The 23,020-nt window shown below is 47.0% G+C and overlaps 1 protein-coding gene and 1 long non-coding RNA gene across 3 annotated transcripts; both read right to left on the minus strand.

Moving 5' to 3' along the window:
• Positions 1 to 4,941: 4,941 nt before the first annotated feature.
• Positions 4,942 to 13,786, minus strand: LOC310891360 (zinc finger CCCH domain-containing protein 11A-like). Of its 2 annotated transcripts, XM_083853619.1 has the most exons (9): positions 12,517 to 13,043; positions 11,611 to 11,734; positions 10,280 to 10,399; positions 9,691 to 9,771; positions 9,164 to 9,274; positions 8,363 to 8,425; positions 8,009 to 8,104; positions 7,733 to 7,798; positions 4,942 to 7,219 (listed from the first exon to the last, which is right to left on the minus strand). In XM_083853619.1, exons 1-9 carry the CDS (start codon positions 12,526 to 12,528, stop codon positions 6,816 to 6,818), a joined length of 1,077 nt encoding a protein of 358 aa, XP_083709745.1. In that variant the 5' UTR covers positions 12,529 to 13,043; the 3' UTR covers positions 4,942 to 6,815. The 2 variants fall into 2 exon arrangements, with proteins under 2 accessions (XP_083709745.1, XP_083709744.1); XM_083853618.1 differs by having other exon boundaries at positions 11,611 to 13,786.
• Positions 13,787 to 16,307: 2,521 nt separating this feature from the next.
• LOC310891352 lies at positions 16,308 to 22,813 on the minus strand. The gene is made up of 3 exons (XR_014577539.1): positions 22,287 to 22,813; positions 21,418 to 21,815; positions 16,308 to 21,106 (listed from the first exon to the last, which is right to left on the minus strand). It is a non-coding gene; the product is annotated as an uncharacterized lncRNA (long non-coding RNA).
• Between the last annotated feature and the right edge of the window lie 207 nt (positions 22,814 to 23,020).

Consider the following 23,020-nt stretch of genomic DNA (forward strand, 5'->3'; position numbering starts at 1 on the left):
CGTTTCAAAGACCAGAACTGGTCTCAGGCAGGGACAGATTCTCCTTCATCCAGCAAAATCAGCAGCTCAAAAATCATCAGGGACAGAGATGTAGCCAGGAATTGCTCACTGAACTTCAACAGCAAGGCTCGTCACACGGTTGGTACGTCTCAGTGCTGCTACCTAGAAGGCTCACCCGGGCAGGTTTCAGACCGCGCGTCACTCGGGTTGCACAGACACACGACACACCCAGCTGTTTCCTTGATTTTGTCTTGGAGTGAATCTCCTCTGCGTCGTCCAGCGCCAAATTCACGTACTCGTCAAAGCCCTAGAAATCGGCAACAGTGGCAATTAGTTCAGCAACAACACGAACCATCGTCAGCTTTGCTGACCCAGGCTGGACAACGAAGACTAATTGTTAGAGAAGCACGATTTCTTTTTTCCCTTGGGCTAGTTTTTCTTGACAAGAAAAAATAGGATTGTGAATGAGGGAAAACAAACTAACGATGTAACGTGGGGTCATGCTGACACTCACGATGATGCAGCCTTCTATCCGCACGTTCACTTGCTCAGCCACACCTGGATCCTCGAGCTCTGCAGAACGAAGGAGGAGAGTAAATTGGAACACAAACACCGCGAGCAGTTTTGTTCTCTCTCGTGTGTTCAGAAATACCCGCTAACCATAGCCGCTAGAGCTCCCAAACACTCCAAGGAGCAACTCTCAGGGGCAGTTTCAATTAACAGTCTGACATTTTAGAGTCTTATATGACTGGGTGAATACTACACGTTTGCTGAAGGACACGTTTCCAGTCACAAGGGAACACTCCTGCACGCCCGGCTGCACGATCCCACTCCCGTTAACACGAGGGGGAAACGCCGGGCTGCGCAGCAGCTCCTTGTACCCACCAGCACGCCGCACAGCTCTCCATTCCCCACAAACCTGCCCCGAGCAACGGGTGGGAGCCGAAAACTCAGCGAGGGAGATCCCCGGACCCTCCCCGCTCCCCCCACCCCCCCCAAATCCCCATCCCCATCCCCTCCCCGTCCTCTCCCCGCGCTACTCACGCTCTGCAGGTAGCGGAAGATGAGGTTCTGGGGCACTGCGTGAAGGGCTCAGCACGGGGACAAGAGCTCCAGGCCCGGGACAAGGCCTCAAGACAAGGCCTCAAACCCTGCAACGAGGCCCCAGGGCCCCGGGACAAGGCCTCAAGGCCCGGGCCGAGACCCCTGAGGCCCGGGCCGCCCCCCACCCGCTCCCCCGTCGCTCCCCAGCCGCAGGAAGGCTACGATGGGCTGCACCATCACCGTCTGCACCTTCTGGTCCTGCCCGCGGTACGCCATGGCTGCCGCCGCCTCGCTGCTCCCGCCGCCCCTGCTGGGCCGCCTCCGGAAGCCCCTGAGGCCGGGCGGGAGCGCGCAAGGGACGCTGGGATGCTGGAGGAGCGTGGCGGGCCGCTCTAGCAGGCCGGGAGGACCGCGTCTCTATGGTCGCAGGCAGGAGTCCCTGCGCCTCTATGGTCGCAGGCAGGAGTCCCTGCGCCAGCTTTATTGGTGAGCAGCGAGGCTGGGGGGGGGAGGGGGGCAAGACAGCCTTAAATAAAATACAAATATAAAAAGTGTTATAAATGGCTGTTATAAATCCAAATAGGATTACAATCAAAGTTTACAATTTATTAAACGAATAGAGGCAAGCAAGCAGCGCTGGGTGCGCCGGGAGTCTCTGCTCCCCCAGGACGCACACCTGTTACTTAAGGCGGCTGGTTTTGATGCTCCCAGGCTAATACATATTCATTACTACTTCGAGAAGAGGCAGGGTTATTAGAATTGGTTTCCGGAATCCGAAACCCCTCCCAGGGGCGCCTGCGTACCAGTCTCTGGTGGTCTCTCGGGGCTTGCTCGGGCTGAATGCTGGTTGTCTTCCTCCCAGGCTTTTGTCCTTCAATTGTCCTTCAGCTCCCCCTTCCTCCTCGTTTGGGAGCCTCTGCGCCGGATTTCAGAAACTCTAGCAACATCCCCTGCAGTAGTCAGCACTTTTCCCTAAAAACCCCTTTGTTCTCTTATCACCTAGACCCGGACCTCGATGTTAACCCTTCAAATCCCTTAGTGACACGAATTGCTGGACCATTCCTTACAAAAGGAAGGATAAAATATGTAGAGGAGCAATGGCACACGCGAAAGCCCAGCGCCGCGGGCAGAGGCAGCGAAGGTTGACGGCAGAACAGTGCTCGGTTTGAACTCGGAGAGGGAAAGCGAGGGGAAGGTGGCCGAAGCCGGCCGCAGTCTCTGAGCTCTCCTCCTCCTGATTGTTTTCTCTCAAAGCCATTTCTGTCTGTGTGCGGGCACCCGGAGCCGGCAGAAGTCCCCGTGAAGTCCTTCGGCAGGACGGAGGGCTGCGTGGGCTCCAGTGAGAGAGGGAGTTAGGAGAATCTTATCAAGTAGAGATAGAGCGCTGACGGCATTAAACTAGGATGCTACTTGGTGTCTTTGCTAACTATGGTGCATTGTGCCAATTAACTAAAGCAAGAAGCCTTGGGCCCCTTACCAAGGTCAGTCTCCTAATAAGAGAGCGAGCCTATCTTAAGAAACTGGGAGAAACTGGTCCTGCAGATGGACAAGAGCCAAGGAGCAACTGAGTCTGTGCAAAGACAAGAGGTCAACTAGCGGTGACGAGGAAGAGTCATCAATCTTCATGCCCACGACCTCCCGTGCTGCCCAGCGCTGAATAAACATACCTACTTTACAATCTCACTGATTGTGGAGTCCGTTTTCCGCAAGTCGCCAGCAGCAGTTTCTTCCGCAGAGGTTTTCGCAGAGCCGCTTCAAAGCTTCCCTCGCGGAGCTGGGGCGTCGCAGGGGGTCATCAAAGCACGCACGTACACACACACACACACACACACACACACACAGGCGTTGTTGTCCAAACAGAAAGTATTTACAACAAATTCGACAAGCGGTTTTTCTCTGCCAGCAACAAATGCCTGAGGGCCCCTACAGCTTCACAAATCATAGCACAAAGAGCCTAAAGTTCCTCTAAAATTTAGGGAAATGATTCAAAATAGATCTGCTAGGGGAAAACGATCACTGGCGGCAGGGTACACAATACACCCGAGCCTCAGCTCTCCTCCGCAGGGTCAGTGCCCACGCCCAAGTGCGACGCTGATGGCACCCGAACATTTGCTGTAGCAGGCAGCAGAGCCAGCAGCTCAGGGGAGCAATTTTAAAAACCAGGAGGCACTTAAACCAACCCTTAATTGACCCAGTTACTGCAGGAGAGTCCCGACTACTCGCCCTGGAGTCCTACTGTCACCAGCAAAAAGCACCAACCAAAGCTTGGGGGAACTTTGGTACAGCACAAGAGAAGGGAGTGGGGGTAGCGTAGCCGTATCGCAGAGCTGCTGCTTTTCACACCATTTTATCATCCCTGATAATTGAAAGTAAGGCCGGGTGGGCTGACCCCACCACCACCACTCCTGGCAGCATGTTTGGTCCACAACGCTAGAATAATTATTCTGCTCCCTCCCGCCCCTACAGCTTCATCATCTGAAAAGATTACAGTCAAAACAATGGCATACACAAATAAAAGTCAAGAGTTGACATAGTAACTCCGGGATTTGGGTATCAACTGTCCGAGAAATCAGAACACCCAGGCTTCACAATGTGCCCAACATCGAGCTGTGCCAAGGCGGGGGGGAAGGAAGAAGCTTTCCGTTTAAGCCTTCAGAGCATCGCTCCATCACTACGTCAATTCACAGCCACCGCAGCGTGCCGATGGTCATCTTTCTGTGCCAAAAGAAACAAGTGCTTTGTCCTCTTGATATCAAAGGTAGCCACCTATAGTTACGGAACCATGCACAAGACCTTAACTCTGACCAGCAGGGAAACTTAGGACAACTGAGTGCAGATCCTGCCAATTTCTACCAGTTCCAACTGTGCTTTAAGTCTCATTGCAAAGCCTCAGTTAGAAAAAGGATCACCTCGGGGTATCCAACAAGAAGAAGAGTTGTTTTTTGTTTTTTTTTTTTTTTTTTAATATACCATAGGACTATGCAGTTCAATCATCAATCATCTTGGAAAGCTCAAGGAGGAGGTCATCCTCATCCTTCCCTGGGTCCAAGTCGAGCTCGGCTTCCAGTATGCCGTCTGAGAGTTCCCAAAGTAGCGTCTCTAAATCCTCGTCTACAGATACGGGCGCGTTGCCTGTGGAACTCAGCCGGCGTGTCCTTGCTTCTTCTAGCTGGGAAGAAGCTGAAGTCGAGCTTGAGAACTCCATTGGCTCCACAGATTCTGCCTGGCTTCCAAGATGTGCTTCAGGTCTTGGCAGAGCAAGGAAGAGAACAATCAGTATATGCCATTTCTTAACGGGAAATCCCTTTTCTGCAAACCGGCTCTTAAAACCGTAGCCAACCCCTCCTGCACTTCAATCTTACCCAGGGATTGTTATTCAATTAACCCAGGGCTACATTTAGAGCCCAATATATTAGCAGGTACATTTTTCAGTTTGGGGGTTTCTCTGTGAAGCCAGAGCACCTGGAGTCTAGCAAAGATGGTTCAATTGTTGTAGCAAGAGGCACTTTGCCACCTTGCTTAATTTTCCTGTAAAAATGGTAAGAAGTCTCCATCTGCAAATATCTGTTTGCTAAGTTAGTCATTTTTCCCACGGCACACTCAGCAGAGTTTGCTCCCCACTACAGGAAGCTGATCTGCAGCCATCACTTCCCTCTGCTCTCCCTGCACTCTTGTCACCTTGTATGTTTGTTCGGGTGGCATTCTTGAGGACCAAAAGGCAGAGGACACTACTCATCATTTATCACCTCACGAGGAAGTAGGAGAACTTCACCTCATCCTCATTTAGGTATTCAGACAGAGCAAGAAGTCACTGGAAAGCTGTACCGACTTGCAGCATTTAAAGAAAGTAAGTCTAATTAAGCATTCCTGCTAGCTGCTAGAAAGTCATTTCACGTGACTTATTCCTCTGATGGATTTGGGCTTTAATTATCTCAGAACCCTCCTTTTTTCCCCACGTGTGACAGAACTTATGTTTCACTGGGGATATACACCGATTGAGAAAAAGAACAAGTTGTGGTCATCACCTGTTTTGGGGATTTTCTTCAAGTCTGGTGGCTGGGACGTGCTCCAGCGTGGCTGGAACAGCCTAGAAAGCAGCAAAACAGTATTTAGGACTCATGGGTAAAAGATTCCTTACTAGCTTTTTCCTCCATGCTGCTTCTCCTCTGGCATTGCGGAGCCTTAGCCAAAATACAAAACCAAGGTGCTCCTGAAGAAAGTTAATATTCACGTGGAGGTTACTAATGATCTTGTGTCTTTTAAGAACACAGCATTAATGGACAAAATCCTCCACACCAGAGAAATCACAGAATCACAGAGGACTAAGTAAATAGTGCCATTAATCTAATAAATATGGAAGGGTACTACAAGAATTCTGTAGGCAGCTACTGGATTTAAAAGGAAACAGAAAGCCTGTAGAACTTTTGAGTTTTCCATCTTTTCTCCTAGAGGAGGGTGTAAATTTTACAAGGGATCCATTTCTGCATTAGCCCCTGTCCTTACCATAGCTGCTTTTTTGGCTGGAGGTCCCATTGTGTCAGCGTCAGAGGCAGTCCGTGGCTTCACAGCTGCTACAGCAGAGGGAAAACTGCCAGGTGCCTTACGTTTCAGTGCCTTCTTCTTGGGGGAAGCGACTTTCCCATCCCAAGGCTTCGCAAACATGTTAAAGTTGGCTAGAGTAAAAGGAAGAGAGAACTGATACAGTCTTGCTCTGCCTCATGAAAAATCCACGTTCTCTTCCTCATTTCCACGGCCCGTCTACACAGTTAACTGTATTTGGCCAGCAGAAGTACACTGCCATTGCCTGGATTCTCAGCAATATCTTCCACATAGTAAACTCCGTCTACCAACAATCCATACAAAGGAACAAAGGAACTGAATAGCTACAGTAAATCATAATCCAGGACGAGGGAAACTCAGACACAGAGCGATCCCAAGTGCAAGCAATACTCTAAGACGTTGTATGAAGTCTAGTAAGATTCACAAATGTTGACAGCTTTTGTATTTAAAGTCTTGCTCCCTCTAGGAAAGGAAAAGCAGCAGGTATAGTAAGACAAGAGAGTGTATGCAACTGTTGTACCAGCTTCCTCTCCCCTGCAGTGATGTCCCACAAAATCTATTAAGTTGTTCTACAAAATCCAAATTTGTAGAGTCATATTCTAGTCTCCCATTCCTGACCTAACATCTGGCTGGCAGGAGAAGAAACGAAAGAAGGCTGGGTACTTGTTTTCTTTGTGTGTTTATTTCCTCGTGTCCCATGAGACAGAGAGAAAGGCTACAATGTGCAGTGCATGCAGCCTTTAAGCCCTCCTTATCTCCCTCACACAATCTCATTTTACAAAGTTGATATAATCTTAACAACGAGGCCTTTGATCCTCTGTCATTTTTGACAGAAACTGGCCCCCCACATTAAGACGCTGATGCATGCTTTACAAACACATACACGTGTCAAGTTAAGCAACACATGCCAAAGAGGAAGGTGAACTTGAACTCAACGCAGGGAGGACTTCATACCGTAAACAGATGGCAGAAAAAAACAGAATACCAAAATTAGACTAAAAAGCCCCTCAATGTGTTAATTTTCTAGTGGGAAATACAGAATACCATCACGTAATTAACGAAAACAGACATGGTTGCATGTTCTGGCCCTTCTTTGCCTTTGAACTTTGTAGCCTTAAACTCTTTTATCCTCTGCATTGAAGGAAAAAGCAAAGCAGATCCTGAGCAAACGGAACTTGCTCAATATGGGAAGCACCTCACCGGGGCAGGTATTAAAGCATCTTATTACCTGATAGCTTTGTGTTCCATAACGATTTCTGCCCGGCTGGGGCAGGTCCAGGTTGTGCTGGGGGAGCTGGCACATTTCCTCCACTCTGCTGCATCCGCAGAGCTTTCTCGCGCTTTATTTCTTCCAGGGTTTTAACACGCACTTCTCCTTCTGGCTTGGCTTTACCTGCCGGCTCCTTCGACTGCACTTTGCTGGGCCCGGAAAGAGTGAGCACGCTCTGCTTCTTGGGCTCACCCTCAATTTTTGCCCCTGCGCTGGGATCTTTGGTTTTACCATGCCATTCAGCCTGGGCTTTGGCTTGACATTCTCGTCTCTGAAGAGCTCTCTCACGACGGATTTCCTCCAGTGTTTTCACATGGATCTCTCCCTTTGGCTTAGCAGCCTTCCCTGTCATCATCAAGAAATGAGAAGCACCAACATTTAAAGAGAGTCCAACAATAGTTTAAGTCTCCAAAATTTGTCACAGTACTAAGGAAAACTAAGCCTGAGCGTTCCCAATAACGCATCTTAGGACAATAGCCTAACATTCTCCTCCTCCTCTGAGCCACTTGTTGTATTTTGAAGACCAGCCCTATCCAGAGAGAGTTGCTACACAGAAATGCTAGTTTACTTGATTACTTTTTCAGACTGCATTTCAAATTCCTGCTCCCGGCAGTGGCTCTATTCTAATTGTATATGATGGTTCACAGAAGCAGCTTAAAACCTTGACAAGGCACAAGCGGAAAATAAACACACACCTAGAGGCAGATTTCTGATAGTGGCTGTCAGAAGAGCTTCAGCACTCAAGCAAGAGGAATCAGTTCTTTGTTTTCATTTGAATTCCTTTTTAGGGCTGTATGAAAACGGTCTAAGTTCACGGAAAGGAAGAAGGAGAAAGTATATTTAATAGCCAGTTGTTACCTTTCGCAGCACTAGTCCGTTGAGAAGGTAATCCTAGCCTCTCCTTCACAGACTTGGGAACTTGAACTGCAAAACAGAAAAAGACCAAATTAGGGAGGCTGCATAAACGTCAACTTTGTGTTCACATTCGAAAACAAGGCAGGAAAGGTAACTTTGAATCCCGGTGATTAAGACCTCAGCCAACATGCAAAAAGAAACATCGCAGGAAAAGGACAAACAGAAAGCCTAAATACAAAACCCGTGAATCACATCCAGATGCCTGTTTAGTAGCTGTACCTCTCTTTGGTGCTTTGTCAGCATTTCCCGGAACCTCCACCTTCTTCCCCAGCCTTTCAGCAAGGCTGCGCTTCACCGGAAGGGCGCTTACATCAGCTTCAGACAGAGAAAACAAGGAATATTTTAAGAACATTTCTTTGCAGGAAGATTTGAGAACAGTCAACCACAAGCTTCTATTTTTCAAGCATATTTTCATAAAATTGCCTTTCAGCTGCTAAATGGTTTTTTTGCCATTTCTGCAGTCAACACAGATCTCCACTGCAATGCATTTTCCTCTCATACGTCAAAAATACTCTTCAATGCAGTCATATAGAGAAGGCGGCACCTAAATAACAGCTCATAAAAAGTTCTTACCCACGGAGGCTTTCCGTTTTCCTTGTTTCTCAGCAAGATCTAGTCGAACCACAGGTTCCTCCCCTAAAACAAAAGTAAAATTTTTCTATTTCATAGAAACCAGTAGCCAATAGAAATAGTATACTGTTAGCCCATGTCCAAAAAAAACCCAGCAAGGCACTGTTTTGACAGCTAAACCACACAAACTCACATTTCAACTATAATTAACTTAGAAAAAGTATCCATAGTCTCAGTGTTTGCCTCAAATTCCAGCTGAATGTAGTCGAGAATGAATCTGAGTCTGCTTGACAGCTATACTTTGTGCAGAACAGAGCTGCATAAGCAAGCAGAATATTATTAGGTACAAATGCTGAGAAATATTCCTTTCTAAGGTGAATGTCTATGAGTAGAAGTACTTCTTCACTTCTTTCCCTTTCAAAGGAATTTGCACAACTCTAAACAATATAATTTATACACAGACTCCTATCGCACTACTGTCCACACGTGCCACTGTCAGCCTCTTTAAAGCTTCAGAAATTGCTTCTTACATAGCACTGTCCTCTAGAGCTCTTTCTTCTCGTTACTCTCCTGTTTTTCAGTTATCCCCCTATTTGCATACTGACACATTTTTTTCTTTCTCCTGCTACTGCACTTAACCTGAGCACCAAAGCTTTCCAGTACAACCAGGGACTTTCAGCATAAAAGCATGTTTTGAACAGAAGGCGGCAGCACCAGGAGGCTAACAGGGGTGAATTGCCTTCCTTCTTGCTTAACCTTCCAGTTTAGGAGTAATGAAATCAAAACAAAAGCATGAATTATTACCTTCCTCTGTAGACAGTGTCACAGTTCTCACCACTGTCCGGACATTTTCCTTTTCCGGAGCAGGAAAAATCATAGAATCGACGGGAGGAAGAGAAGATCTTGAAGGACCTTCTGCTCAGAGCAAGCAAAACATAAGGAAGTTTACCAAACAGAAAAAACTATCACGAAGAACAAAAAACTTTAATTATTCATTACTGTCAAACATACAGTGACCAGAGCATGCAAATAAGAGAGGTGACTAATTTGCCTCTGGTTGCCCTTGGAATTCCCATCTAGAATACCAGCTGGCTGAGAATCAGGTTGCTCGATGCCCCCAGCTAAACATGGAAGTCTATCCCTCAAGCAGCTCCCAGCCACCATCACCTGCCATTCTGAAGCCAATCAAATTTCACTTCTTTGGCAAAATAGTTGGATTCACCAAAGCATAGCCAGCTACCCGGTATTACTGGAAGAGTTTTTTTTTGAAAGAAAAATCATCACACAGGATGAAGGTGAACAGGGTAAGGAAGCAGGGAATATTAACTCACCACCGTGTCTCTTAGTTTTTTCCTTCATTTTCTGCAATTTGATTTCTTCAAGTGTTTTTATTCCAAAATTCAGACCGTCCTCTGAAAACAGAAAACAGTTAATGAGACTAAGGCTTAGAGGCACTCACTGAGGACCACAGATCCTCAGGCTTCTTAGTGCTCAGGAACTTTCAGAAGTATTTAGAATAAAGCCTGTCAACACTCCTCACAAGTGAAACAACCATAGAATCAATGGCATTTTGCCCCTCCTTTCACCCTTCAGGGTAAAAACTGTAGTTTTAATTTTAATCCATTTACGTGATATTAGATCCCTCTATCGTTAGATATGGCTTTCAACAGTGGTTGCCAGGCTGCACGTGCAGCCATTTAAACTCCATGCTGTGACCCTGTTTTGTTCTCCAAAAGGAAAGAAAAGGAGTTCAACTTTCTGACCCAATGGGCACATGATGGTATCAGGGAGAAATGAGATCATGGAAATAACCGAGTCCATTCAGCACCCCTACATTCTGTTGTGTTTTTACGCCACATTGCTTTTGAGTTAATTGTCAAGTTCTCCTTCCGATTTATCCTACTACAGGTGCTGGAATACCTTGTTTAGCAGTAGTAGCACTGGCTTTCCGAGTGGAAATCATCCGTAATCCATTTTGGCCTTCCTCAGCTGGTTGCTGGACGGGAGTTTTAGTTTCTTCTCCTTCCGCAGAAAGCTGGTCTGAAGGGGAAAAATCTATTCAGTTATGCATAGGCCAGATTGTTCGTGATTATGTAGCTCATGCAATGACACTTCAGTCCATGGTTCCTATAAAAAAGTTGTTTTTTTTTTTTTTTTTTTAATACAGCTACACTGACCTGATGAACTCGTAAGTAGACTACCCTAGGACAAAACATCTAGGACTCTAGATTCTCTCTGCAGCTTTAACTACTACACAACATATTACTCTTCAGACAAAAAAAAAGGAATTTCCTTCCTAGTTTCACATAGAGCTTTACACAACAGACCAGCTAAAGCCAAGAGTGGTTCTAAGCTTTCCTCCAACATTTCAGGTTCTGTCCACTGACTGCCAGACAAAGCCACCAGTGACCTGAGCGGACTGCCTGCCCTATCGCTAGTCAGACCTCAGGTCATCTGTGATTTATACATTCATTTACAGCACAAATTCCTTCCAAGAACCAAAGACTTACACAATCATTTACAGCACAAATTCCTTCCAAGAACCAAAGACTTACACAATCATTTACAGCACAAATTCCTTCCAAGAACCAAACCATGCTCACCATCATCATCTTCATCATCATCTGCAGCATTGATTACAACTGGAGGGTGTGTAGGGCTTGGGACATTTTCCGAGTTTTCCACTTTCATCACCCGCCTTAGCTATGGAGAGGGATTGGACTGGACAGAAAGTTTGTTTTGCTGCAGTGACATCTGAGCCACTTTCAAATCATCGTCCGCGGACTCAGGCGGACTTGGCAGTGTAGCTAGAGGAAGAGGAGGATCATCAGTAATATGGCAGTTTAAAACTTTGACCACAATGCACGAAGATGGTAGCTAAGGCAGATAACCTGCACAGGCAATGAATGCAGCATCTCCTTTTGCCCATCCCGCCACTGTTTACACCGTGAACAATGACTTGCCTTCAAACAACAACACATCTCCCTACCACCCAGCAGAAGACGAAACAACAGAAAGCAAACTGCAAGGCAAATATCACACAAAGCAGAGAGAAGCTGAGCATGAAAGCAGAAAACAAATACCAGCAGTACAGCAGCAGTACACTCGGTTTAGCTGACCACCTAGGACTGCAGACCTTTTCCTGCACTCACAAATGAACGGTTACCTGATGTCTCCTACACTATTGGCACCCACTAAGTAATATGCAAAATTAATTCTTCAATACTTAAAGAAAAAGGACCTAAACTCACTCTTGCTTGGTGGTAAGAAGACGCCATCGATGTAACGTCCCTTTGCGTGATGAAAAGCACAGTTGGCTTTCTGACAGCCCACTGGCTGCTTCTCCCAGTAGCAGGGAATCTCAGCGCGCTTTTTCTGAAGACAGAAAGAAAGACAAGCTCGTGATAACATGCACCTAAGGTTTGCAAAGAGATGCACAGTTCCAGGTCACGACAGCGATAGGGCTGTCACAATACAGTGCTGAAACATCATTCCAAAGGTCAGTTTATCACGGAAGTATAGTATTTCCGGGCATATTCACAAAGTTTGCAGAAGCTGTAACCACTATGCACGTTTAGCCTTGTCATCATTCAGTTTGAGAAGACAGGCACTCTCAGACATCAGTTTAGGGTGGGTTAAACTAATACACCTAGGATTATACTAGGATTATTCAGAGGGAAAAAGAACATCTTAAATTGCCTACGTTAACTCTATCCAGAACTACTTCTCGGAGACTTCGTTCTTCTGCACCTTTAACTTTCCCCACTGCTTCCTAGCCCAGGCAGCTAGAACAGCATTATCTGAAGGACTCCGGGACACAAGAGACCTGATAGATCATTATCAAGCCTGCTCTCAGGAGGCTAGTACAGCCTGTTTATTACCCCCCTGCTCCAGCAGGTTTGAGCAGTCTAGTTAGCGGTTATTCTGCATCTGTTGAGAAAATACTGTCGGCGTCTAATAAAAGAAAATCTTGCTAAGACATACCTAAGGCATTGATTTTATTTCCCTCTCCTTCCTCCCACCCCCTCCCCTGCTAACAGAAACCAGTGTAATTCCAAAGCAAAGGACTCTGTCCTGCAAAAGCACAATCAGCACACCTACAGCACTGAAAAATGCTTTTGTTGATTTATTTTGAGAACACATCTTTAGGCACTCACATCGATTTCCATGTGTCTGAATCGGCAGACATTCCTGAAACAACGACCCTCCTGCCACAGCGTGCAGACTGTCTCGTTCCCCAGAGCAGCTTCACAGTGGCGGAAGGAACAGTTGTCTCCCTGTAACCAAAAGGAAACCAACAAGGAAAATATAGTACAGCCTCAAAAACGTCCATGCTACTGCCTCAGGTTGCCACGATTGAATTCAGAATCTATCTGGTTATCACGTTAACCAAAGACCAGTGTGCCTCCTCCTCCTACTCTACCCCTTCCTGAAAAAAATGAAAAAAAAAAAAAAAAAACAACAAAAAAACAAAGCAAAGCAAAGCAAAAGAAACCCAGCCATACCTTGGTACAGGTAGAATAGAAATAGAAGTAGCAATCGTCTCCTTGTTTAGACATGCCGACAAGTTCTGATAACAAGCTCGGGTTCTCTCCACAGGGACTTCCTCTGCTCTTGGAGAGAGCTGTCTTCACCCTTGCTTGGGCTGAAAGTCTTCCACTGGCTTGTGATCAGTGAAATCTTCTTTTTAAAAGTAACCCTAAAGAAAGTACCAACAAGTGAAAAATAATGAGTAACAAGCATTTTTCCAGCTTTCTTCTGTTCATCAAATTAGTCTCTTGAGGAGAGCAATGCCTTGAAATCAGCTGTTACGGGAACTAACACAATATTAAACTAAAGTTCTGTAAAGCTGCCAGGAGCTTTGTCAGCAAGTGTTCTCTTCCACGTCCTCAATAATATGCCTTGGAGCACATCCGGAAGCCTGAAAATGGAGTCACTTCTTCAAAAACCACCTGATCATACATGCAAGGCAATGATCAACTATGGCTACGAGTAACTTCTACAGAACGCAGTATGACGCATTAAATAGCACGTTCCAGTCACTGTGGGTCTTCGAGTTCACCTACCTGGACAACCTCAGCAAAGTTATCGATCTTCAAAGACTTCCAGTTAACTTCTCCTGGAGGCCGAACCAACACTGAATCCGTGAATTAATGATAAAGGGGTAGGAAGAATTTGCCTCCTCACTTTGCCAAGGGAGCCTCTCATCCACAATTCAAACATAGGATGTGCTTTTAAACAGCTTATAACTAATGGAGGAAGCAAGTCCATCTGAACACTCTCTCAGACTGGAGACAGCCAGGGTTAGTTAGCTCTTCAAAAAATAAAAACCAAAAAAAAAAAACACAAAACAAAACGAAAACAAAAAAACCCAGTGCATTTAGAGATGAACTCGTGATTCAAAGTGGCTGCAAAAATGAGGCTCCATCTTCCACAGCCAGAAAATTTGACTTTTTTTTTTTTTTTTAATTCAAAATTCAGTATGTTCCAATCTCTGGTCTTCAAGATTTCTTCACCTATTAAGAAAACACTAAAACCTTTCCCCGTCTTTATTACCTGTACAGCAAAAAACACACCAGTGCACAGAAATACACAAATGTGCATACGCATACACACATATGTGTTTAGACACACACACGAGGAGTGAGTGATAGAAAGTTAGCGAGAGCGACAGTGGAAATCAGAAGTTTTGCCTTTTTGACACAGAGAGCGCGTAAAAACTCTCTCATTTTGAGGGAACTAGAAAAAAATGGAGGATCTACCAAATATTTTGATGAGTATGCCTTCGAGGCCAATGCTTTATACCATGAGTGATCTGGGGGCCAGCACACAAATATGCATACGTATGTATCACACAGTATCACGGATTTCTAGGTTGGAAGAGACCTCAAGATCATCGAGTCCAACCTCCGACCTAACACTAAGTACTCCACTAAACCATATCGCTAAGCTCTACATCTAAACGTCTTTTAAAGACCTCCAGGGATGGTGACTCCACCACCTCCCTGGGCAGCCCGTTCCAATGCTTAATAACCCTTTCGGTAAAGAAGTACTTCCTAACATCCAACCTAAAACTCCCCTGTCGCAACTTTTGCCCATTCCCCCTCGTCCTGTCACCAGGCACGTAGGAGAACAGACCAACCCCCACCTCTTTACAGCCTCCTTTAAGGTAACTGTAGAGAGCGATGAGGTCGCCCCTGAGCCTCCTCTTCTCCAGGCTGAACAAGCCCAGCTCCCTCAGCCGCTCCTCGTAAGACTTGTTCTCCAGACCCCTCACCAGCTTGGTCGCCCTTCTCTGGACTCGCTCGAGCACGTCCATGTCCTTCCTGTAGCGAGGGGCCCAAAACTGAACACAGTACTCAAGGTGCGGCCTCACCAGAGCCGAGTACAGGGGCACAATCACTTCCCTAGACCTGCTGGCCACACTGCTTCTTATACAGGCCAGGATGCTGTTGGCCTTCTTGGCCACCTGGGCACACTGCTGGCTCATATTCAGCCGACTGTCAACCAACACTCCCAGGTCCTTCTCGGCCAGGCAGCTTTCCAGCCACTCATCTCCCAGCCTGTAGCTCTGCTTGGGGTTGTTGCGCCCCAGGTGCAGGACCCGGCACTTGGCCTTGTTGATCTTCATACAGTTGACCTCAGCCCATCGCTCCAGCCTATCCAGATCAAATATGTACATGCATACAGGATAAACATATCTATACACACAAGCGTGCACAGTATATGTCGTATGGTATCCATATCGAGAACAACTCGTAGCCCTGATCAGACACGTAGACTTGCAATCAATTAACAGCAGGAAGACAGCAGATCAAGGATACAGCAAGCTTTGAGAGGCAGGGCAATGCTCACTTTGCCAGTGGCATGGCTGCATGATACCAAGAATTTTGAATTAGTTTGATTTTTTGGAAGCAATTTGTTTTCTTTCTGCGCTGTAGCAAATACCACAGGTTTGCCATCACGTGCTGTTCCCTAATCCATATATCCATCATCATCCATTGCTGCAAGATCATGAAAGGTTAGAAAAGATGACTTAGGTCCAATTTAACAGCCAATGATTTTTCAATGACCAGAGCTGCAACAGATTTTATTTAGCCACAAGCAGGTTTTTTTTTTCTGATGTGAAGTCAGATATTTTGATTTTTTTTTTAAGACACTAAATGTCATAAAACCTGCAACCAGACCAGATAAAATTCAAATTAGAGTGATTCTGAAGCCTTTCATTAAAATGCTGCACATTTCTGTGCAAATTATTTCGGACTCTTCTGGACAAAAGCGGATGAAATAGTTCTTACAAATTAATAATAAAAGGTTGGAACCTTTTACTCACACAAACACTAGTGAATTTTCCAGGAAGTATTATTTTGGCAGGGAATTTTCCCAAATCTAAAGTAAAGAGGGGAAAAGTTGGGTTCCCGTATTAGTTGTTGGTTTTGACTGCTTGACAAAGGGAATAAAAACAGTAGTTAAGTGCAAGGTTTCCTTCTCTTCTTTAGTATTGAGAGGAATCGTCACTTCTGACCTTTAGCACCTTCAGAAACACACTTAGTGCCATGCAGATTCCTCTGCATCTACTTCTAAAAATTACTGGTGCTCCTTAGCATGGAAGTTGGACTTGAAATCTTTTCCAGACTGAGCTCTTTTGAATGCCCAAGGAGCTCATCATTTTGCTTGTTGCCTTCCATTTTCCTGAACAGACCCAGAACGCTGTTCAGGATATGAATGGATCTGGTCTAAGGAATGGGAAGAAAGCAAAAACCAAGGATACCTCACAGCCCTAAATGCCATAAAAAGCAGTCTCATTTTAAAAAAGATCTCCAAAGCTTTTTTTTTTTTTTTTAAACTGACATCTGCCAATATGGCGATCCAAGTGCTGAACAGAAACCAACTGAACTAGCCCCTGAAAGCCTGAATAAAAATGAGTAACTCTCGTGCACTCAGCAGGTCTGTAATAGAAGTTGGCAAGATTTTTAGATTTCTTTTTTCTCCAGGGTGCTAGTAAAGTTTTTGCGTTACGAGATTTTGAACTCTTTTTGTACAAAAGAATTACAGATGCACTACAGTCACGGTAGCTGGGGGTCTGGAAATACATGCCAACAAGTGTCATAAACTTTGCCTTTGCTGAAGGAAGATAACTAGTCCAAAGAAAACCTGCCTAGTTTGTTTTACAGGCTTGTCTTTCTCAGTACGGAACAAACTGACCTCCCTGGTCTAACTTTCCAGTTGGCTATTCTGCCTTTGTCCTGGAGAGAAGAGCAAGAAGGGAACAAAATATTTTTGCACTCCAAAAAATGCATTAGGGAAGGATTATCACACCTACCTAAGGGTAATTTCTTGTTTGTTTATAAAGCGCAAAGTCTTTCTCTTGGACAGTCTCTGTTGCTGGCCTGTTTTGTGCCTTCCATTTATAATAAAGGTATTAAAGATGCTTACCCCGTTTTGGTGGTTTTTTATTTTTAGAACAGTGTAAGCGGACAGTCGGATGACAAGCAAGAAAGAACAGCATAAACTCCTTGTTGTGACCCTGCTTTTTAATCACCCAGCATCAGCCTTGCTGCAAAACAGTCTCCGCTGATTTACCTGCTTGTTAAAGCACCCCACAGGCTGCAAGTGTTGTGTGCTAGGTGTCAAATTATATTTAACGGTGCATAGGTAAACCATTCATCTTCCCATGGTCAAAGCACAGAACAGCCTCCTGCTAACACAGCTCATCCTTGCTGTAACTGCTTTTAAACCTATTTGTTGGTAAGAAAAGAGCTCAGTACACCACCTTCACAGGGCAAAAATTCACATGGAAGAGCAGAAAAAACCAGAAGTGCTTCCTGAACTTCACGTTACCAACAGCACCATCGGATTTAGATCCTTGCCTGGCATCCAGGATGCACGGCCTGCAAGCACTGCTGCGATGTGGAAGTGCCAAGGCAGGTTTTTGGCCTGCCCTAAAACAATTTTTTTTTTTTTTTCTTTTACAAACAATACAAAGAGTGTGCCAGGTATGCTGTAATGCCCGTGTGCCAGGTCAATAGAGGATATCCAAACAACAGAGGCGCTTCTCCTAATTTCTGGCGTGAAAACACTTTCACAGCATTCTTTTCACGAAGAAACCCCTCTCTATCTTCTCCAATGCTCCAGGACCTGCTGCAGCTGCAGCGGCTGCGCTGGTACCAGCCGCATCTTTGACAAATCTTTTCAACGGTTCTGCTTTACCTCGGCACAGTTGAGGTCACTCCTCTTCCTCTTCCAGCCGAGGAAGCAGCTTGCGGGCTCTGCCACACGGTCGGTGCAGAAGCGAAAGCTGGGAACACAGCAGTCAAACTCTCACTGCTAACGAAGCCACCAGGGCAGAGGGCTGACACAGACCCACCAGAGGCGAACCGTACCCGCTCTCCCTCCCGGCTGCGAGGCTCGCCACAGCAGCCCCGACCCGAAGCGCTCACAATGCTTTGCTTGGTGATGTCACCGATGAGTCAGAGTCCCCAGATGAGCATCTGCCTTGCCACTCTTTAATGTTGGTGTTGTTTTTTGGTTGGTTGTTTGCTTGCTTTTGAAACTTATGTAGGTTATGGTAAACCTTCAGGTAAACCACAGATCAATGGGGAAGAAGTCCCACACGAGGGATGGCGCATTCTTTAACGTGCTGCATTCGACAAAGAAGCTCTCTCCATTTTGCGCAGTGGCAACAGGCACGACTGCAACACACGCACGTGTAGGCAGCACCTGCAGGTCCCAAACCGTTAAACAATTTTTAGATAGCACCAATTTTTTATGTAGTTGCTTTCCCTTCATCCATAACCCCTTTTTTCCTTTCTTTATATCGGGTGGCTCTCCTCCATTGTTCTGTCATTTTACTCCCCAGTGTCTGAGCAGGCACTGGGAATCGTTTCCAGAGGAAGGGTACTGCTGAAGCTACAACATTTACTCTCAGGGAAAAGAGAGTATGTGAAAGAATACATACTTCCTTTCTTTTTCCTGTTTTTTTTTTTTTTTTTAAATCTCTGAAATCAACGCTGCGGCCTGGCAGCAAATAACTATGGGAGTAATGATGATTCCTCATCCTCACTGTAACATTGTAGTTAATGTCATAAAGAAGCAATTTCCCCAGGCAGTGGCCATTTGAGATGGGAAGGGGCAGTAAGAGGAAGTTTTCCTTAGACTAGCTCTTCCCCCAGAACACCTCGCCATCCAGCAACAAATTCAATTCACCTGCTCCGCCTGATCAGTCAAACGCGCGTCCGACTCCAGCACACGTCACAGCGGTGGTTCTGACGTGGTTTGAGAATCACCTATCCGCAGAATATCTCGGGTTTGTACACTCAAATAACGCAGTCTTTTCCAAATAAGGCCCAGAGCTCACACTCCGAGTGCAGCCTAACAGCACCAGAGGGCCGGTAGGCTAAACATTCCCATCCTGGCAACAGGACTGACCCGGGCAACAGTAAGCATCCCTTCTGCACTTTCGTCGTGAACATCAACATAAGGAAACAGAGACCTCCTCGATCCAAGTTTGAAGAAACAAACACAAAGGTCACCCAAGCGGGTTGTTTTCAGCAAACTAACGGAGAAATTAAGGTGACAACCGCGTGCATCCAGAGTTAGTCAGATCCCGAAGGCAGTTCCTTTGGGAAACGCAGGAGCAGCGCGCCAGATGACGGCTACCTTACAGCGCACCCCTCAGAGGCACTGCTACGAAAGGAAGGCAGAAGGTTGGAACTCAAAATAACTCGCAAGGCGCCCGTTAAGGGGGAAGCTTTAATTTCCTGAGCAGAACCTCCCCCCTGAAGGCAGCCCAGGGACTCTTTGCTTCCCTAGGGAGACGGCGGGGACGGGGCAGGGCGGTGGGATGGAGGGACACAGGGCCAGATGGACGGCCAGACGGCCGGATGGATGGACAGACGGCCAGATGGACGGCCAGACGGCCCAAAAGGCCTGAGCAAGGGCTGAGGAGCGGGAGGGAAGGGCAGGGCGAGGGGAAGGGGAAGGGCGGCCCTGGGCCTGACAGGGCACCTTGGGCCTAACCCCGGGCAGCAGCTCCCCATCTCACAGGGCCCGCGGGGGGCTGCCTGTAACAGGAGATGCGGGCAGGTAAATTTTACAAGCACTGCATCACAAATACCCTGCAACACCTGAACTATTCACTGGGACAGCCTCCTTCCTCACCTCCTGAAAGCTCCAGCTGGCAAACCAAGGACAAAATGAAAGGCAGATGTGGAGGACCTCGTAAGATACTGTTTTGTTCCCTACGTGCCCACTGCTGGTGACACGTAATGCCTCCTGTTCCCAAACGACATCGGCACGTTACATCTTTACTACATGCTGAAAGGAACTCAGCAACTTGAACACAACTTAGAATTACCCATCCCGGCAGCAGGCTGTCCAGCTGAAGCTGCTTTAGCCAATCAAGTGTGTCATGCTGCCCCTCAAAGGTTTCTTCCTGGGAACGTCTGCTGTGACACTCCTGACGTATTACTTCTCGGAATGGCAGAACTGCGCTGGGTAGGCCCCACAGCAAGACTCGTATTTCTGTCCTTCCCTTTCAGGAAAGGATCTCCCACCTTGAATTTATTAATTTTCATGATGATGATACACAAATTGAAGTTTTGAAAAACTGAATGCTGATTAACAGATTTCTAGCACAGCCTGTGCATCAAAATTCATTTCTCTCCATTTAGGTAATCTTAGTTTCTGAGTTACAGTTACAGTCAAAATTTTTCTTCTTCGATTTTTTTCTTTTTTTTTTCTTTTTTTTTTTTTTTTTGTGATCAGAAAAACGAGGGGACTGGCTGTCCCAAGTCAGCCGGGGAACTTCTCTTTGGTCGATGCATCAAGCAAGTCAGCTCTCTTGGGGAAACTTAAATAGAAAAGACAGATCTCCAAACGGATAAAAAAAATAAATCAAATGATAAAAACCCAACCGACACATCTGATACCCCAGCTTATTGAACAGCACAAGGGTTTAATCTACAGGCTCTGTCCAAAGCAGCAAGAAGTGACAGATTTAATCCAAACCACTTGCCCGCTCTCACTCTCTGATCTGGAGACGTTATTGGACAAGCATGCATAGCAGTAACACTTGTAAACACTGGGTTACTGCACCACAGCCCCAAATCCCTCACGGGCCCACTAAGATACTTTTACTGACTGATCCACAATAAACACTCCCAAAAAGATTCTCAACAAGCTAAACCCTGTTTAGAAAGAATCTGAGGAACCTGTCACTGCAGCAACAAAGGGCTGCAATTGTATGCAAAATCTCCAACACCCTCCTTAGCACCCTGCTAGCTCAAGGACTGTGTGGGGCTTCCGTGCCCTGAACGAGTCCACCCTGGCCACATAATGCAGATGTAATGGTCAAGAAAGCACATAGCGTTATCGAAACTTATCAGATCCACAGCAAAAAGAAAAGCCCACGCTTCTATATTTCTCCTCCTTCTCCATTCACAGAAGGAAGAGACTGAAAACAAGCAGATTTGTGGTTTCCTTTTACAGTTAATGTGAAAAATGGCTATTTGTGAAATACATCACGTATTGTTTCAAGCTACAAACGACTCGCTCCCACAAAGGAAAGACTTTTGACCTCAGCATGCAACCCCAGTTACAAATAACTTCCTATCTACCAGCGGGCCGCGTTCCCCTGGCACTCAGTCACTCCGCAGCACGGCAGCCACCTTTCTTCTAAGGATGGCAAATTCTACTTAGAAACGCTCTGTAGAAGAGTGATGTTGTCCCCTTTTAACACGATCCGGCCTGCAGCAAAGAGAAGGGAAAGAGGGGATTAGAGAGAGCCCAGAACCTGAGAATAATCTCGTGTTTTCAGAAAGTGTTTTGTGTGGTTGAGCAGGGTTTTGCCCATCATGCAGAGTGCAGGCCGCCTGGTATTACACGTTTCAAAGACCAGAACTGGTCTCAGGCAGGGACAGATTCTCCTTCATCCAGCAAAATCAGCAGCTCAAAAATCATCAGGGACAGAGATGTAGCCAGGAATTGCTCACTGAACTTCAACAGCAAGGCTCGTCACACGGTTGGTACGTCTCAGTGCTGCTACCTAGAAGGCTCACCCGGGCAGGTTTCAGACCGCGCGTCACTCGGGTTGCACAGACACACGACACACCCAGCTGTTTCCTTGATTTTGTCTTGGAGTGAATCTCCTCTGCGTCGTCCAGCGCCAAATTCACGTACTCGTCAAAGCCCTAGAAATCGGCAACAGTGGCAATTAGTTCAGCAACAACACGAACCATCGTCAGCTTTGCTGACCCAGGCTGGACAACGAAGACTAATTGTTAGAGAAGCACGATTTCTTTTTTCCCTTGGGCTAGTTTTTCTTGACAAGAAAAAATAGGATTGTGAATGAGGGAAAACAAACTAACGATGTAACGTGGGGTCATGCTGACACTCACGATGATGCAGCCTTCTATCCGCACGTTCACTTGCTCAGCCACACCTGGATCCTCGAGCTCTGCAGAACGAAGGAGGAGAGTAAATTGGAACACAAACACCGCGAGCAGTTTTGTTCTCTCTCGTGTGTTCAGAAATACCCGCTAACCATAGCCGCTAGAGCTCCCAAACACTCCAAGGAGCAACTCTCAGGGGCAGTTTCAATTAACAGTCTGACATTTTAGAGTCTTATATGACTGGGTGAATACTACACGTTTGCTGAAGGACACGTTTCCAGTCACAAGGGAACACTCCTGCACGCCCGGCTGCACGATCCCACTCCCGTTAACACGAGGGGGAAACGCCGGGCTGCGCAGCAGCTCCTTGTACCCACCAGCACGCCGCACAGCTCTCCATTCCCCACAAACCTGCCCCGAGCAACGGGTGGGAGCCGAAAACTCAGCGAGGGAGATCCCCGGACCCTCCCCGCTCCCCCCACCCCCCCCAAATCCCCATCCCCATCCCCTCCCCGTCCTCTCCCCGCGCTACTCACGCTCTGCAGGTAGCGGAAGATGAGGTTCTGGGGCACTGCGTGAAGGGCTCAGCACGGGGACAAGAGCTCCAGGCCCGGGACAAGGCCTCAAGACAAGGCCTCAAACCCTGCAACGAGGCCCCAGGGCCCCGGGACAAGGCCTCAAGGCCCGGGCCGAGACCCCTGAGGCCCGGGCCGCCCCCCACCCGCTCCCCCGTCGCTCCCCAGCCGCAGGAAGGCTACGATGGGCTGCACCATCACCGTCTGCACCTTCTGGTCCTGCCCGCGGTACGCCATGGCTGCCGCCGCCTCGCTGCTCCCGCCGCCCCTGCTGGGCCGCCTCCGGAAGCCCCTGAGGCCGGGCGGGAGCGCGCAAGGGACGCTGGGATGCTGGAGGAGCGTGGCGGGCCGCTCTAGCAGGCCGGGAGGACCGCGTCTCTATGGTCGCAGGCAGGAGTCCCTGCGCCTCTATGGTCGCAGGCAGGAGTCCCTGCGCCAGCTTTATTGGTGAGCAGCGAGGCTGGGGGGGGGAGGGGGGCAAGACAGCCTTAAATAAAATACAAATATAAAAAGTGTTATAAATGGCTGTTATAAATCCAAATAGGATTACAATCAAAGTTTACAATTTATTAAACGAATAGAGGCAAGCAAGCAGCGCTGGGTGCGCCGGGAGTCTCTGCTCCCCCAGGACGCACACCTGTTACTTAAGGCGGCTGGTTTTGATGCTCCCAGGCTAATACATATTCATTACTACT

This window comes from Anser anser (assembly GCF_964211835.1).
Source record: "Anser anser genome assembly, contig: HAP1_SCAFFOLD_134, whole genome shotgun sequence".
NCBI classification, from domain to species: Eukaryota; Metazoa; Chordata; class Aves; order Anseriformes; family Anatidae; genus Anser; species Anser anser.